General features: G+C 42.6%; 1 protein-coding gene across 1 annotated transcript; it reads right to left on the bottom strand.

Moving 5' to 3' along the window:
- Positions 1-28: 28 nt before the first annotated feature.
- Positions 29-18,328, bottom strand: LOC135520367 (phosphatidylserine lipase ABHD16A-like). Its single transcript, XM_064945865.1, has 19 exons — positions 18,181-18,328; positions 17,717-17,773; positions 17,385-17,451; positions 17,024-17,110; positions 16,606-16,691; positions 16,170-16,243; positions 15,864-15,974; positions 12,675-12,789; positions 10,765-10,866; positions 10,607-10,670; positions 10,353-10,402; positions 9,873-9,996; positions 9,544-9,648; positions 9,251-9,314; positions 4,930-4,986; positions 4,757-4,819; positions 2,842-3,017; positions 2,128-2,174; positions 29-1,718 (listed from the first exon to the last, which is right to left on the bottom strand). Exons 1-19 carry the CDS (start codon positions 18,280-18,282, stop codon positions 1,635-1,637), a joined length of 1,635 nt encoding a protein of 544 aa, XP_064801937.1. The 5' UTR covers positions 18,283-18,328; the 3' UTR covers positions 29-1,634.
- Between the last annotated feature and the right edge of the window lie 329 nt (positions 18,329-18,657).

Here is an 18,657-nt window from a genome sequence, read left to right as displayed (position 1 = left end):
CCTCAGGGCCTGGAACTTTGAGTTATGGTCAGGGGGAAAAAAACATGTAAGATTGCAGTTTCATAAATAAAATGTCAACATTTTATTTAACATTAAGAGCATTAATCAGGATACAGCTTTGTTCATAATGAGTGAACAAAAAAAATGTAGAAGTGAGGATGGCCTGGCTATATTTGCAAAAAGTAGATCTGTGTGTCTAGGCTTAATCTGAGGCTATCAAAGCCAATTTATTTGGAATAACTTTCAGTTTTTTTAAATGCAGCCAGAGGGAGAGAAGACCTCATTCCTTTAAGATGCATCTTTCCTTCCTTGTAGTAGTGTAGTCAAAAGCAATAGGATAGAGCCTTTTCAAACATCTAATCAATGGTTAATTTTAAATATCTAGTTCTCATAGTACCAGATGCTTCTTGAGGATGACAGTGTATATTTAAGCAATAAGGACAGAGGGGGTGTGGTATACGGTTTGGGGCTGTTCTTTTGTACGATGCAACGCAGAGTTCTGGGATTCAGCCCATATCACAACCCCCAATGTAATTTGAGCAGTAAAAATAAACGTGGTATATGGTCTGATATGCTATCAGCCGATCAGCAATCAGGGCTGGAACCCCCCCCAGTTTATAAATATGAACAAAGCCATTACAACATGGAACCCAAACCAGCTGCATGCGTGCGCCAACATGCATACATTTGTTGTCCCCCCACACCAAACACGATCACAACACACAGGTTAAAATATCAAAACAAACAATTACATTAATTTGGGGACAGGTCGGAAAGCATTAATGGCAATTCATAAACATTTCACCTGAAATGGTCCTTGACAACTGATCCACACAAAAGTCAACAGAATCGTTTCAAGGCTTAAATATATATTTATGCACGATAGCAGACAGTTTGGGTCCTGTGTAACTTCTATTTAACCTCAGCAACACAAACGCTCGTTGACGCAATAATTGAATAATATAGATCTCTAGATTTATTTTGCGACGTGAGCGGTGAAGTCGGGTTATTATACTCAGACGATAAGGAATTCCCTTAGACCACGCCCACATTGTGAAAACAACAATTCTTTACCATTGTAAAAGAGCCAACTTTATTTATTTTTGTTTTGTACAGAAAAAAACATGCTAAAAAGCTGCTGTGTTCAATTGTACATGTAGTCAGGTCAAATCACAACCTACTGTTTGCAATGCTCCCATGTCGAGGAAGAGCCCTGTGGCTTCAGGCTATTTGGCGTGGGAAAGCACTATCACAGGTAAGACTTAACTTGTTTAGCACAGTTCGTTTGGAACTCCACTCACTACTTGTAGCTGTATAGCGTTGGTCTTGACTAGTTTGATGTTCAGGTCGGACGCTAGTATCATAAAGGGCCAATATTACGTTTTTCTAAGTAGCGAGAACGCTAGGGAGCAGTAATCTTTAGACATGGCATTTGTCTACTTGTTTTAATCAATTACAAAATGTACAAGTTTTGCTATGAGCCAGGTGGGCAGGGTCGCAACATTCCAATACCGACTGGGTCTAGCTGCCTTGTACACCTCCCATAGATACATTCAATCCATGCGCTGTAAACCTCTGGTTGGTCCCCGCCAGGCTCTTTGCTTCTCGTTTCTATCCATCCTTCAACCCTCTTTCTACAGTCTCCAAGGGGCAGTGAATTCAGAGGAGGGGAGAGGAGTGCAGTGAGTTGAGTCGAAGTTCCGCATGTACTTCCGTGCCTGAGAAAGGGAGGGAACAAATGATGGAGATGGGAGGGAACAAGTGATGGAGATGGGAGGGAAAACAATGAACGAGAGAACATTCCCAATGGAAATCTGTAGATTTGATCTTGTCTGACTAATGGAAGCCCACTCACCTCCTTACCATTTCCATATAAAGGGAATCAGATGTACTTAACAGAACAAATGTAGCAGCATTCGCTGTAGTAAATTACTTAAACCACAGAGCCAATGGAAATACATTGCACAGGTGATCTAGTTATTATGGAAACCTCAAATGTTCTTCCGCATTGGGGGGGGGGGGGGGGGTGAAGGAGACAAGATGAAAGGCACTGATGGGAGGGGGTTAGAACGCAAGTCATGTTGTAGAGAGGAGGAACAACGGAAGATGAAAGAAGCAGTTTCTCACCAGGAAAAGAGCCAGTTGCCGTCTTCCCTCCAGTGTCATGTCCTCACCTGACAAAACAGGCAGGAAAAGCTTAAAACCACACACACAAGTGTTTATATAGGTCTCTATCTTGTCGATGTGTGTTTTGTCCTATATTTTTAATCCCATGGGCCTTTTGGTAGGCCGCCATTGTAAATAATTATTTGTTCTTAACAAACTTCCCTTGTTAAATAAAATAAAATCTCAGCAGAGAGCAGTGGTGTGAAAATACTACTTAAGTATTTTTTTGGAGTAGCTGTACTTTACTATATGTATTTTTACTCCATACATTTTCCCCCAACACCCAAAAGTACTAGTTACAATTTGAATGCTTAGCAGTACAGGAAATATTTCCAATTCACACACATCAAGAGAACGTCCCTGGTCATCCCTACTGCCGCTGGTCTGGTGGACTCTCTAAACATAAATGCTTCCTTAGACATTTACAGAGTTTTGGAGCTGCCAAAAAAGGAAATTGTGCTGCCTGGTTAGCTAAATATAAGGAATTTGATGTATAGCTTTTACTTTCTCTCAAGTATGACAATTGAGTACTTTTTCCACCTCTGGCAGAGAGTAGTGTCTAAGAGGCAGTAAACAAAGACCAAAATAAATTCCATCATCAAGTAGTTAATTGAGGGAGATTCTAATCTAAATCAAACAGTTGTAATGGTGTTGTCATTTGAGGAGCAGTCTTACCAACGCTCCAGGGGAAGAAAACGTCTCTCTCTGTCTTATACGACTGCAGAACAGACACACACCAGTCATCATCCACCTCATAGCTACTGTACACCGCTGCCTCTTCTACGTGGTTGGAGGCTGCCAGCCATGCTCTGATGGCCCTGACGCCATCATCTGTCATCACCTGGGGGTACCTGAAGATATGACATCAGAAAGGGTTTAAAACAAACACAGTGCTCACTCTGTTCCTAGTGTATGTATACAGTTGAAGTCAGAAGTTTACATACACTTAGGTTGGAGTCATTAAAACTCATTTTTCGACCACTCCACAAACTATAGTTGGTCAAGTTGGTTAGGACATCTACTTTGTGCATGACAAGTAATTTTTCCAACAATTGTTTGCAGACAGATTATTTCACTGTATCACAATTCCAAGTGGGTCAGAAGTTTATATACACTAAGTTGACTGTGCCTTTAAACAGCTTGGAAAATTCCATAAAATGAAGTCATGGCTTTAGAAGCTCCTGATCGGCTAATTGAAAATTTGAGTCAATTGGAGGTGTACCCGTGGATGTATTTCAAGGCCTACCTTCAAACTCAGTGCCCTTTTGGTTAACATCATGAGAAAATCAAAAGAAATCAACCAAGACCTCAGAAGAAAAAAAAAGTCTGGTTCATCCTTGGGAGCAATTTCCAAACGCCTGAAGGTACCATGTTCATCTGTACAAACACTAGTACGCATGTATAAACACCATGGGACCACGTAGCCGTGGAACCACTCAGAAATGACACGCGTTCTGTCTCCTAGAGATGAACGTACTTTGGTGCGAAAAGTGCTATCAATTCCAGAACAGCAGCAAAGGACCTTGTAAACATGCTGCAGGAAACCGGTATAAAAGTATTTATCCACAGTAAAACAAGTCCTATATCGACATAACCTGAAAGGCCGCTAAGCAAGGAAGAAGCCACTGCTCCGAAACCTCAATAAAAAAGCCTGACTACGGTTTGCAACTGCACATAGGGATAAAGATCGTACTTTTTGGAAAAATGTCCTCTGATGAAACAAAATAGAGCTGTTTGGCCATAATGACCATCGTTATGTTTGGAGGGAAAAGGGGGAGGCTTGCAAGCCGAAGAAAACCATCCCAACCGTGAAGCACGGGGGTGGCAGCATCATGTTGTGGGGGTGCTTTGCTGCAGGAGGGACTGGTGCACTTCACAGAATAGATGGCATCATGAGGATGGAAAATTATGTGGATATACTGAAGCAACATCAAGACATCAGTCAGGAAGTTAAAGCTTGGTCGCAAATGGATCTTCCAAATGGACAATGACCCCAAGCATACTTCCAAAGTTGTGGCAAAATGGCTTAAGGACAACAATGTCAAGGTATTTGAGTGGCCATCACAACACCCTGACCTCAATTCCATAGAAATATTTTGGGCAGAACTGAAAAAGCGTGTGCGAGCAAGGAGGCCTAGAAACCTGATTCAGTTACACCAGCTCAGTCAAGAGGAATGGGCCAAAATTCACACTACTTATTGTGGGGAGCTTGTGGAAGGCTACCCGGAACATTTGACCCAAGCTGAACAATTTAAAGGTAACGCTACCAAATACTAATTGAGTGTAAACTTCTGACCCACTGGGAATGTGATGAAAGGTGAAATAAATCACTACTATTATTCTGACATGTCACATTCTTAAAATAAAGTGGTGATCCTAACTGACCTAAGACAGGGATTTTTACTAGGATTAAATGTCAGGAATTGTGAAAAACTGAGTTTAAATGTATTTGGCTGAGGTGTATGTAAACTTCCGACTTCAACTGTATATAGTACAAGGCAACACAGATGTCTGTGTAAGGTTGTGGATAATCAAGTCTGTAGTGTACAGACATACACAGCCTATGTGAGGTCTTCGAGACAGAACCAACCTGAACTGCAGAAGTTTGAGCAGGAGGTTGTTTCCTCTGTTGGACATGATGTCTTCTGGACCCCTGAAACAACAGTCAGTCAGTGAAACCAGCCACTATAGCTATGCGCTGGTAAATCGAGGTAATCTGAACGGGCTCTAAGTCTTGTTATTCATGCCTTCATAGTGACTCACGTGGTGGTAATGATCTCATCTTTGGTTCTTCTGATCAGAAGCACTGGTCCCTGGTACCTAAGGAAGAACTCGAGTGTTATAGGGTCATAAAATACTCAGAACCTCCCATCTTCCCTTAGGGTAAACAGCACCCCTTTTGATTTGAACAAAACCTCCCATACACATTTGCCCATTGTAGAAGTGCCCAGAAATGGTCCTTTTGGACCTGAATGGCAAAATATTCAGGAGATAAAAGGTACTCAAAGTTGACCTATTTTGCATATCCCACCATACCATCAAATAGCCATGTCTTCATCACTGGAAAAGGTAGTTGGATAAAGCTTTTAATTGATTACAACTATTTTATTATTTTTTATTGTGATTTTAACCTTAAACACAATTATCTAAACTTGTAAACTCTTTTGTTCTTCATATTTGCATATGTTGTAGCTTATACCCTACTTTACATCTGATGTTCCAGGCTGCATCACATCCAGCCGTGATTGGGAATCCCATAGGGCATTGCACAATTGGCCCAGCATCGTCCAGGTCTGCCCAGGGTAGGCCATCATTGTAAATAAGAATTTGTTCTTAACTGACTTGCCTAGTTAAATAAAAGGTTAAATGAATTAATACAAACAAAAATTGTTGTGCCCGGTTGAGACAATATGCTCGAATACAGTAGTGGTCACGCTACCAGAATTTTGACTTCAATACAGATACCAGGACTAGTATCACGATACTCAACACCAACCAAATGAATGTAAGCCGGTCACAGAATGGCACTTGATCCAGACAAACTCAGCTACTGACTGCTCTGTTCAATCGTTGGGCATCTTTTAAATTCAATATCATTAGATTTGAATGTTTTCACAACAGCATTTTTCAGAGACTGTATAATTGATGAATTAATCCATACATAGCAATCAATTTTACTTGGTTTTTACACATCTATTTACATAACGGTAATTTATTTGAATGGTTAATCTCTATTGATAAACTGGGTAAATCAAGTTGTAGCTGATACACAGTGTCCAAAACAATAAGAACACGTTCCTAATATTGAGTTATCCCCCCAGTTTCCCCTCAGAACAGACTCAATTCATCAGGGCATGGACTCTAAGGTATCGAAATTGTTCCACAGGGATGCTGGCCCGTGTTGATTCCAATGCTTCCCACAGTTGTTTCATGTTGGCTGGATGTCCTTTGTGTGGTGGACCATTCTTGACACACACGGGAAACTGTTGAGCATGGGAAAACCCAGCAGTGTTGCAGTTCTTGACACACTCAAACCGGTGCACCTGGCACCTACTACCATACCCCGTTCAAAGGAAGTTCAAGCTTTTGTCTTTCCCATTCACCCTCTGAATGGCACACATACACAAGCCATGTCTCAAGGCTTAAAAATCCTTCTTTAACCTGTCTCCTACCTTTCATCTACACTGATTGAAGTGGATTTAATAAGGTGACATCAATAAGGAATCATAGCTTTCACCTGGTCACTCATGGAAAGAGCAGGTGTTCCTAATGTTTTGTACACAATACAGGTGTATGCATATTTAATAGGAGTGAGTGCATGCATTGAGTTGAGCTTGTTTAGGCTGATTTCATGGGGCTACAGATGACACATTTTCCCTCCCATTTGGGACTTATTTTATTGTACTAATCAACAACATTTGCATAGAAGTAGCTTATTTGATAAAACTGAGCGCTGTGTCACAAGAGAGAGGGGAGGGGGGCGGCCCGCAGAAGCCGTATTAGCACACCATTCAGTTCGCTGAGGCATTAGATCATCCTTGGGAGAGACGTGCCTTTGTATTAGCTGCGCTGAACCGCAAGTCAGATTTGACAGAAGTACTGAATGTAACAAATTCTAGTACCAAACCATTTGTTCATGTTCTAGTATTGAAAAAGTACCGAAGTTTCATTATAAACTGGGTGGGTCAGGGCCTGATGCTGATCGGCTGACTACCAGGGGTAAGACAAAACATTTATTTTGACTGCTCTAATTACGTTGGTAACCTGTTTAAAATAGCAATACGGCACCTCGGGAGGGGGGGAATACATGTCTAATATACCACAGCTAAGGGCTGTGTCATGCACTCAGCGTTACGTTGTGCATAAGAACAGCCCTTAGCCGTGGTATATTACCACACCCCCTCGTACCTTATAAGCATAACATGCAACACAAGAATGCAGGGTTGGTGTCATGTTTTGGCTGTTAAATGCACACAAAAAAAGTGAATACAATGGAAATGTCAACTTTCAAATGGTAACCACAAAGACGGTTGTTGGTCCACACAGAATGTTGACTTGAATGGGAATATCTGTTTTAATTACTGTCAATCCTCCATAGAAAACCTATAGAAATATAGATTATAGAATGTATGACCATTAATGTTAACATTCAACGGTGGGTGTGGTAGTAATTAGAAGTTAAAATATCAATGGTGTAACAGCTAAATTGCAGTGGTCTGAAGGGATAGGTCCATCCTATTAATTATATTACTATGATTAAAATGACACCCACCCTGTATTCAAGAGCATGTTGTGTTTCAACTGATGGCGGACAACAAAAATATCTATGTAAAATAGGGTCGAAGCTAATTGATCATTGAGATTAAAAGGTAGCATGGATTTGCATAAGAATATACATCAAAAGTCCCAATGCAAACTTACAACTCACTTTTCTATTTTTGAAATTATTACATAAAACCGGTCAGTGTTCCAAAGAATGCTAAAGTCATGAAGGAAAATGTTTTTCCGGAGTGTGATGTAATTTGGAGGACCCGGCAAGCCAGCCTACTCCCTATTATATAAAGATACTGAGGTGCCGATATGTATTGCGATTTGATGTTACAAATATATTGCTCACCATGTCTGCTGCAGAGGGACAAGTGAGAGCCATGAGAAAACGAAATTTGATCAGTCATGGAAAGTGATAACTAAATTGTCTCCATATTTGAAAAATGTGGAAAACAAGCTATGAAGGAAAAATACTGGAGTTTTGGTGCAGATACAGCCAACGAACGCAAAAATATTGCAACTTCGTCAAAACAATACATTGAAAAACTTTTTTATTCTCAAAATGTAACTATTGATTCCCCCAATCATCATCATCACTCTTAGCACTATCTGCCTGCTAACATTACGTTAGCACTGTATGAGTAAACCAGTTGATACCAACACCTAGCTTACAGCTACATGAAAATAGAACAACTTTTTGAAACTACATAACACCAACCAGCAATCATTTGCTATTTAGCCAACTAGCCATTAGCCTAGCCAACCACCATGGTTATGGTTAGCAAACTAGAGCCCAACTACTGGAGACCAGCTAGAGCAAAACTAAAACATAACCACAGATTAAAAGCAGAAACTTGATGGTTGTGACCCATCCGATGGTAAAAGAGTGCCGGCTGAGTTTGCTACCAAAGCTAGGGGGAGGTGGGAGCTTCACCAGGGCGAAATCCAAAATAGATAACGTTAGATTCCATATCAGTCAGCTAGTGCGCTTGCACTAAGCCAATGTGGAAAAAGTTACAAAACTCCCGTAGCTTACTTCACAGAACATGGTGAAGTTTACAAAATAAAAAGTACAACAGACACGGTACTTCACAATTAGAGCAAGCAGCAGGTAGGAGTTTTTTTTGTTTTGAGCCCAAGGCAAGAAATCACCAGAGCCTGCCATGGTAACGGGTTCCCACTAGATAACACAGCCACAAAGTCTGAATAGCATGAGGAGTGGCTAACGTTAGCCAGATGGAGATCGCTACCGAGCTAGAATACGAACTCTGTAGCAGAGTACATCCTCCATATGACGTTGAATAGTTTAGAAGTTATCCGGAAATAAATTAAATATGTAATAACTTAAAAACATAACTGCATGTTTGTACTTACAGGTAACCAGATCATGACTACAACTAAGCCTTTGACCACACTTGTTACATTGGTGAGTAAAAACTCATGCTTCCTACCCTTAAAAAAAAAAACATCTAGAATTTATACAATAGTTTGACAACCCTGTTTTTATGCTTTTAATTGATATCGAACCCAACTGTTTACCTTTTCCAGTGATGAAGACATGGCCATCTGATGGTATGGTGGGGTATGCAAAACAGGTCAACTTTATTCTCCTGAATATGTTGGCATTCAGTTCCAAAAAGTCCCTTTCCGACCACTTCTTCCATGGGTAATATACGCAAAGTTTTGTTCAAATCAAATGGGATGCTGTCAAAAAGTGATTCAATTCAAGTAGATTTACCCCTTATTTTTGATGGATATGTTCGTGTCAGTCACACACACGCAAAGTGTTTGTGTGAGTAAAGAGTGTTCCACTTACTTGCAGAGCTGATCTGCGCTGTTGAGGTTCATGTACTGCCTGACTGTATGTGTCACCAACGGCCCTGAAACACACAATTTTCATTGTCAGATCCTGAACCAAACACAGCCCTTACAAATAGACACACCTCAGGCCTTTAGGAGATGCTCTTATCCAGAGTGACTATTCAGTTCTTAAAGAATATATCTCATAATAGGAAAAAAAGTGTCATCCAAAGACATAATACATTTCTGTTTATATGACATCATTGGTCTTTTCCACGCCTTGACCTATGACCCCTGCGCGAGACTCACTCCAGCTGTCGGGCATGACCTTGAGGGCCAGAGGCAGCAGGTCATCAAAGGATGCATCCAACACCAGCGCTTGGATCTCTGGATAGGACATCACCGCCCAACTGGCTGAGAGAGAGAAATATATAGACAGAGAAAAGGAAGTATGAGAGGGGAGGAGGAGAGAGAGAAGGGAGAAGAATGGGGAGAGAGAGGGTGAGAGAAGCGTGAGATGGAGAGAAAATGAGGGGGGAGAAATAAAGTGGTGCTTACAGTATGTTGGTGAAATTGGTCAACTCATTGCCACAACAAACTAGGGCCAGACAAACTGCATATACCAATAGGGTCCATACCTGTGAATCCCCCTATGGACCAGGCATACACCACTATTTCACTGAGCTGGAAGCCCAGCTTGTGCACTGCAAACTGGATCACTACATCCATGGCATTGGCCTCGTTCTGGGGGAATGGTACGCCCTGAGAGAAATAAGGGAGTGGATAGGGGAACGAAGAGTTGTTGTTTTACATTTACTTTCACGTCAATGCACATTTTGAGATGGAAACAAATCTGCTGCTAACAGACATTTTAGTAATTTAGCAGGCGCTCTTATCAACTCACAGTCGTGAGTGGATACATTTTCCTACATTTACTTGCTGGTCCCCTGTGGGAATCGAGCCCACAACCCTGTGTCTTCCAACATTCTCCAAGAATGACCCGTGTAGACAAACCAGACTTTCCACATAAGACAAACTTGCCTAATAATGCCATTGAAACATGCTGGTAAGTTCATACAAAAGCGTGATGGGGAAGAGCGAGGGACACTAAGGCTTACCGTGCTTCCTGCAAAGCCAGGGTGGTTCCAGCCAAGCACTGAGTATCCACCTGCAACACAGACAGACAAATAGTTTTATACTGCTCTAATTTGAATTTAACAGGTTATGGGAATATGTTAACAACCATGTATGAACAGTGATCTTTACCACAAAGGGAGGGAGGAAGGAAGGATGGTAAAGTAAGATGAGAGGAAGGACCTAAAAAATTAAGTATTTCTAATGTGTAAAAAAAAGTCTGACAGAGGTTCCTTACCTTCCAATGGAGTGTTCATACAGCCCACCTCATAGAAGCCTGCGTTCCCCTCACAGCAGATCACCTACAGCAGGACATACAGCAAACACTACAGACCTCACATGGAACCATGGGTAATGTAGTTCTGATGGTTCATAGAGCATTGTGCAGGTCCTTACCAGAGTCTGTCCGTGCTGTCCTTCGTCTCTCCTGCGGTCCACAAACATTGTATCAATCTCATTCCCATCACACGCCACCAGCTTGTTCCTCTGGCCCTCACACTGCACACAAAGAGAGGGAGGGAGTTACAGAAATGGCTCGGAAGAGAGAAACTTAAGTTAAGCAGGTCTATAAGCGAAAGGTTGCATACATTGCATTCGGAAAGTATTCAGACCCCTTGACTTTTTCCACATTTTGTTACAGCCTTGGATTAAATCGTTTCCCCCCCTACAGACAATACACCATAATGACAAAGCAAAAACAGGTTTTTAGAAATGTTTGCAAATTTATAAAAATAAATAACTAAAATATTACATTTACATAAATATTCAGACCCTTTACTCAGTACGTTGTTGAAGCACCTTTGGCAGAGATTACAGCCTTCAGTCTTCTTGGGTATGACGCTACAATCTTGGCATACCTGTATTTGGAGAGTTTCTCCCTTTCTTCTCTGCAGATCCTCTCAAGATCTGTCAGGTTGGATGGGGAGTGTCGCTGCACAGCTATTATTAGGTCTCTCCAGAGATGTTTGATCAGGTTCAAGTCTGGGCTTCCGCTGGCCCGCTCACTGACATTCAGAGACTTGTCCCAAAGCCACTACTGCGTTGTCTTGGCTGTGTGCTTAGGGTCATTGTCCTGTTGAAAGGTGAACCGTCATCCCAGTCGGAGGTTCTGAGTGCTCCAGCACTCTGGAGCAGGTTTTCATCAAGGATCTCTCTGTACTTTTCTCCCTTCATCTTTCCCTCGACCCTAATTAGTTTCCCAGTCCCTGCCGCTGAAAAATATCCCCACAGCATGATAATGCCACCACCATGCTTCACCGTTGGGATGGTACCCGATTTCCTCCATACACGATGCTTGGCATTCAGGCCAAAGTGTTCAATCTGGTTTGATCAGACCAGAGAATCTTGCTTGTCATGGTCAGAGTCCTTTAGGTACATTTTGGAAAATCCAAGCGGGCTGTCATGTGCTTTTTGCTGAGGAGTGGCTTCCGCCTGGCCACTCTACCAGAAAGGTATGATTGGTATAGTGTGCAGAGATGGTTGTCCTTCTGGAAGGTTCTCCCATCTCCACAGAGGAACTCTATAGAGATCTGTCAGTGATCATTGGTTTCTTGGTCACCTCCCTGAACAATGTCCTTCTCTTGTGGGTTCCAAACTTCTTCCATTTAAGAATGATGGAGGCCACTGTGTTATTGGGGTGGCAGGGTAGCCTAGTGGTTAGAGTGTTGGACTAGTAACCGGAAGGTTGCGAGTTCAAACCCCCGAGCTGACAAGGTACAAATCTGTCGTTCTGCCCCTGAACAGGCAGTTAACCCACTGTTCCCAGGCAGTCATTGAAAATAAGAATTTGTTCTTAACTGACTTGCCTGGTTAAATAAAGGTAAAATAAAAAATAAAATAAAAAAAAATTATTAAAAATTGGGGACCTTCAATGCTGCAGAAATGTTTTGTTTTTTTGGTACCCTTGCCCAGATCTGTTTCTCTACACAATCCTGTCTCAGGGCTCTACAGACAATTATTTGTTCTTGCTCTGATGTGCACTGTCAACTGTGGGACCTTATATAGACAGGTTTGTGCATTTCCAAATCATGTCCAATCAATTGAATTTACCACAGATGGACTCCAATCAAGTTGTAGAAACATCAAGGATGATTAATGGAAACAGGATGCACCGGAGCTCAATTTTGAGTCTCATAGCAAAAGGTCTGAATACTAAAAATCTGTTTTCACTTTGTCACCATGTGTAGATTTATAACAAAATGTGGAAAAAGGGGTCTGTATATTTCTGAATACACTGTATATGAATACATTAACTATTGTAAATGAATGTAACCAGACCCTACTGTGGGGTGTGTGTGGTGACTCACCTCTTCTATAAGTCTAGCCTGGCCCTGTTGTAGCATGGGTCTCATAGCCCTTTGCAGTAGGAATACAGACCCAGGGTACAGCATCCTCCTCCCAAATGAGTGGGCAATCAGAAAACTAGAGAGGAGGAGAAAGAGGGAGGGGAGAGAAGAGGTTGAGTCAGTGGGCAAGCAGGCAGTAATGTAATATCAATCAAATATACCAAGCCTGCCTGCTATAACAGTGTAGAGAGACAGTGATAGAAACAGTAGTTGTAGTTAGTTACATTATGCCCTGTGTTGTACGATATCTGACTATGTTGTATGGTAGTGTGGTATATTGTAGTCTATGGAGTGTTTATACCGATGTAGAATATAGTGTATTTGGTTTAGTACCCGATGTGGTAGAATATAGTGTATTTGGTTTAGTACCCGATGTGGTAGAATATAGTGCATTTAGTTTAGTACCTGATTATGTGGTATGGTAGAATATAGTGCATTTAGTTTAGTACCTGATTATGTGGTATGGTATGGTACAGTACATGAGGTGATGGTGGTGGATGAATGGCACGACATTGGGCCTTAATTTATGCCTGCCTGTAACGTAACCCAGCGTTTCCCAAACCCGGTAATCGTGACCCCAAGGGGTGCATGTTTTGGTTTTTGCCCTAACACAGTGGGCCGCGTGTGCCAGAGGAGAGAGAGACTTGCGCAGCAGATAAAATAATGATATACAACAGACTAACTTGATAACCAGCCAAACTACACTGTTTTGAATTGGCTATCTTGCGAGTTAACTACTTAGCATGTATTAATGTCATTGACATGTCCAATGTCCTAAAATAACTTTCCACTGGCACTTGTGTATAACCGCAAATGGGGGACACAGTTGATACAGGTGCAGTTGATGAAACCAAATGCGGCATACTCCGGTTGTAATACAGTCTCTCAAGCCCTCAAAATTGGCTAGGATTCTCTTCTATTCAATACTGGCCATGTAATTCTAACAACGTAAAAAATACACTGCTCAAAAAAATAAAGGGAACACTTAAAACAACACAATGTAACTCCAAGTCAATCACACTTCTGTGAAATCAAACTGTCCACTTAGGAAGCAACACTGATTGACAATAAATGTCACATGCTGTTGTGCAAATGGACAACAGGTGGAAATTATAGGCATTTAGCAAGACACCCCCAATAAAGGAGTGGTTCTGCAGGTGGGGACCACAGACCACTTCTCAGTTCCTATGCTTCCTGGCTGATGTTTTGGTCACTTTTGAATGCTGGCGGTGCTTTCACTCTAGTGGTAGCATGAGACGGAGTCTACAACCCACACAAGTGGCTCAGGTAGTGCAGCTCATCCAGGATGGCACATCAATGCGAGATGTGGCAAGGTGGTTTGCTGTGTCTGTCAGCGTAGTGTCCAGAGCATGGAGGCGCTACCAGGAGACAGGCCAGTACATCAGGAGACGTGGAGGAGGCCGTAGGAGGGCAACAACCCAGCAGCAGGACCGCTACCTCCGCCTTTGTGCAAGGAGGAGCAGGAGCACTGCCAGAGCCCTGCAAAATGACCTCCAGCAGGCCACAAATGTGCAAGTGTCTGCTCAAATGGTCAGAAACAGACTCCATGAGGATGGTATGAGGGCCTGACGTCCACAGGTGGGGGTTGTGCTTACAGCCCAACACCGTGCAGGACGTTTGGCATTTGCCAGAGAACACCAAGATTGGCAAATTCGCCACTGGCGCCCTGTGCTCGTCACAGATGAAAGCAGGTTCACACTGAGCACGTGACAGACGTGACATTCTGGAGACGCCGTGGAGAACGTTCTGCTGCCTGCAACATCCTCCAGCATGACCGGTTTGGCGGTGGGTCAGTCATGGTGTGGGGTGGTATTTCTTTGGGGGGCCGCACAGCCCTCCATGTGCTCGCCTGACTGCCATTAGGTACTGAGATGAGATCCTCAGACCCCATGTGAGACCAGATGCTGGTGTGGTTGGCCCTGGGTTCCTCCTAATGCAAGACAATGCTAGAGCTCATGTGGCTGGAGTGTGTCAACAGTTTCTGCAAGAGGAAGGCATTGATGCTATTGCCTGGCCCGCCCGTTCTCCAGACCTGAATCCAATTGAGCACACCTGGGACATCATGTCTCGCTCCATCCACCAACGCCACGTTGCACCACAGACTGTCCAGGAGTTGGCGGATGCTTTAGTCCAGGTCTGGGAGGAGATCCCTCAGGAGACCATCCGCCACCTCATCAGGAGAATGCCCAGGCGTTGTAGGGAGGTCATACAGGCACGTGGAGGCCACACACTACTGAGCCTCATTGTGACTTGTTTTAAGGACATTATATAAAAGTTGGATCAGCCTGTAGTGTGGTTTTCCACTTTAATTTTGAGTGTGATTCCAAATCCAGACCTCCATGGGTTGATAAATTTGATTTCCATTGATCATTTTTGTGTGATTTTGTTGTCAGCACATTCAACTATGTAAAGAAAAAAATATTTAATAAGAATATTTCATTCATTCAGATCTAGGATGTGTTATTTTAGTGTTCCCTTTATTTCTTTGAGCAGTGTATATATTCTTAGAATATCCTAATTGACAAGTAACTTCAATGTTGTCAACATCTTCCCTGAACACCGAATATTTTAACCTTACAAATAGATAAACATCTTAGTTAGCTACCTCGCCAACCTTAGCCGTTTGATCCCTGGTTCATTTAACGAGGGAATCATTGTATAAAGAAATGATTTAGTTGTAATTGTAATGTTGCAGGGTGGACAAACCATCCTCCAGGAGATTCCAGGAGAGCTACTGGGTGTGCAGGCTTTTGCTCCAGCCATGCTCGAACACACCACATTGCAAAAAATTATCAGCTGCTCAACAGGATCTTGATATTTGTGCAGGGTTGGATCCAAAGTCTGCACACTCGGTAGCTATCCAGATGGAGGGTTGATGGACCACGTGTTTTAAACAGAAAACTATCATTGCAGTATTTCACTTTTTGGGGGGTTAAGTGCCTTAAGGCCACAACAGCAGGAGATAATGTATAGTAATGAAGGATGTTTTGGGAGGGGGGGGGACAAGCGTTCGCAAAAGTATTACATTTATTTTATTTTATATATAAACGGTCCCGCAAGTTGCTAAAAATGGTACTGTCAAGCCCTGGTAGAGTACAGTGTATTGTGGATATTGTAGTCTGTCTATACCTGACGATGTGGCATGGTAGAGTGCGTAAAGAGTTGAGCACGCTGTCTGCTGCCCCTCTCAGTTTGGGCTCTGGCTTCAGTAGAGACACTCCTGTCTTGGACAGCAGCTTCCTGTTAGAAGGGACATTTAACAAGTGGAAATAGAGCCTTACTCTCAAATCATAACCCAGACACAGTCATCCTGTTTACATTTACTGTACAACCTTGTGTATTTCATACCAAAAAAATACAATCACAGTGTAAAAATTAACACACATGTAAAAGGTTCACAACAATACGCAAATTACAGACACACACACAACTCACGGATTGCTAACTTCTTCCCAGCTGAAGTCTGCCGGCCAGTGAGAGAAGTCAAAATCATAGCAGGCCAGTTTTTTCTACAGACAGAACATTCAAAATTAGTGATCAGGAAGAATATGTTTCTTTAATTCAAGATTGACAACCACTAACAAAACAGGCCTGAGAATACTATCAAATGACATATAGGGTACTGGTTAGACGTCACACACCATATGGGGAGTAAGGTGTCATTTGAGACAGCCCAGCTGTTGCCATAGTGGTTTCCTCAGAATGGAGATGAACTGTTGATACACACCGTCCCCAACAATCTCAGGGGTGTACTTAGTGTACCTGATAGACCCACACCTTGTGAGGAGGTGTGTGAAAGCAACCCCACAGAATGCAATCGTAGTTACCGGTCATTTGAGACACAGCCCAGCTGTTGCCATAGCAGTGTTACCTTGTTGCTAGGCGTGTGGTTCTTCCTGGTTTCCTCCAGAATGGAGATGAACTGTTGATACTCAGAGTTCCTCCACCGTCCCCAACCTGAGAGAGAGAGGGAAAGGGAGAGAGAAGCAGAGAGTCTCAGGGGTGTACTTAGTGTACCTGATAGACCCACACCTTGTGAGGGAGTCAGTGTGTGAAAGCGTAACCCCACAGGAATGCAATCGTAGTTACCGGTAGATGATTCACACACAATCCAATGTCTGTGTAGCAGATGAAGAACACCAGACACTACATTCTCTACAATTAGGTTTTGAGATATTAACATATTTTATGGGGAGAAAAAAAATCCATTGAACACAGTGGATTTCTCAAACCAGACCAATCCAGGAAGAGCAATACAAGTTCAGTAAAAAGAGGGGTAAAGTTCTCACCTCTCAGACAGGCAACTCCCAGCAGACAAACCATTACTGTTCCCACATACTGACTGACTGGGACCAGCTTACTGCTGCAGATGTACCCTGAAACACACAGCAACAGTTTGGCCTACGAACACCACACACACAAACAATTAGGCTAGTAATATCCATTTGCTCCCCCTTTCTTGCACTCATTCTCAATCAAGCATGCATACATGTCCTATGTCAAACCATATCACCACTAGCCAGTACCAGTACTTACCTACTACACTACAGCTGGGTGGTATTGATAGTTAAACCCAATAAGAGTTTTACTACTGCATGAGTCATTTTTATTACCTTTCATATCGCATGAGTGAACACACACACACATTACCTTTTCTGTAAAGGTAGCAGAGGAGGAGAGGGGAGCTGTAGTACGACAGAGACCACAAAGCTGACGCCTGGAGGGAGAACACACAAGAGAACAGTTACATCTCAACACAAAGTATGAGAATGTATAGGCTACCTGTATAGCTATGTGAGTGTGCTACTTGTCTTTACTTGTGGCTTCAGTTTATGCAAAAACAAATATCAAAGGTTGTGTATTACAGTGCAGGCCACTGCATGTAATAGTAAAATATAGTTTATTCTCTAGCTAATCAAAACAGAGTCATAATCAACAATTAGATACTACAACTTGTGGTAACTTGCTAGTTATATACTGACCCATCCGAGGATGCTGTCAGTGTGTTTCTCCAGGTTCTTGGGTTGATAAGTCCATCCCTGGGGTTGTAAGATAAGGGGAAAGTAGTCAGCTGCTAAATGCGTGGGGACTTGCCAAGCCAGCTATGGATAAGTGCAATGATCTCCCTGCCTCGCTAGTACAGCTAACATTAGCTACCTAGCATAGCTAACAGTGACTTAGGTTACGTGCTTGCTAGCATGCTCACCCGCAACAACGCAAAGATAGCCATTATACTTGATTCGCTTGGTATCTAGCTGAACATTCCCAAATGTGTTAACTATGCATACATATTCATATTGTCACCTCTGTCATTCAGTGACTGACAGCAGTTTCAATAACACTTCCTGACCGGAGCGCGAACTAGTGCTAGCGTCGACCAAAGTTACATTCCTATCTCTTCCTGGCTCGGTCACAAACACAAGCACGGTATCTACCGTGAGCCTACCCTCCTCCCTGCTCTTCCTTCGGTTCGGGACTCCCCCTGTGAACGGTGCACTCTCTGGAGATGAGGCCCCAAAAAGCAGCGGATCCACATCCAGCCGGCCATTCTTCCTCTGGTAGCTACGGCAGCCGACACAGGACGTAAATTCCAGACATACAAAGTGCAAGCGTTTTCTTCTTCGGTATAATAGCGCCCGCAACAATTATATGTGCATTCCGCCACCTACTGTACAGGTAGATAATACATATCCAAAAAAGAGAATAATGCGGGGTAAAAATACATCTATACAAACTATCAATGACACATTTTTAATTAAACTAAATCAGCATGGTTTTCTATTCTAATCAGGTACTTAACACAGGCTCAGAAGGATCCTGTGAGGGTGGCATATTTTCTGTCGACAGTAGTCCTTGCAGTGCTTCTGCCATGAAGTCTTCTCAGCTGTACAGATGTAATGATGTCCAGCTCATTGGACACGTG

Source organism: Oncorhynchus masou, chromosome 29 (assembly GCF_036934945.1).
Source record: "Oncorhynchus masou masou isolate Uvic2021 chromosome 29, UVic_Omas_1.1, whole genome shotgun sequence".
NCBI lineage: Eukaryota > Metazoa > Chordata > Actinopteri > Salmoniformes > Salmonidae > Oncorhynchus > Oncorhynchus masou.
The sequence above is the reverse complement of the archived record's forward strand: the minus strand, read 5'-3'. Positions and strand labels throughout refer to the sequence as shown.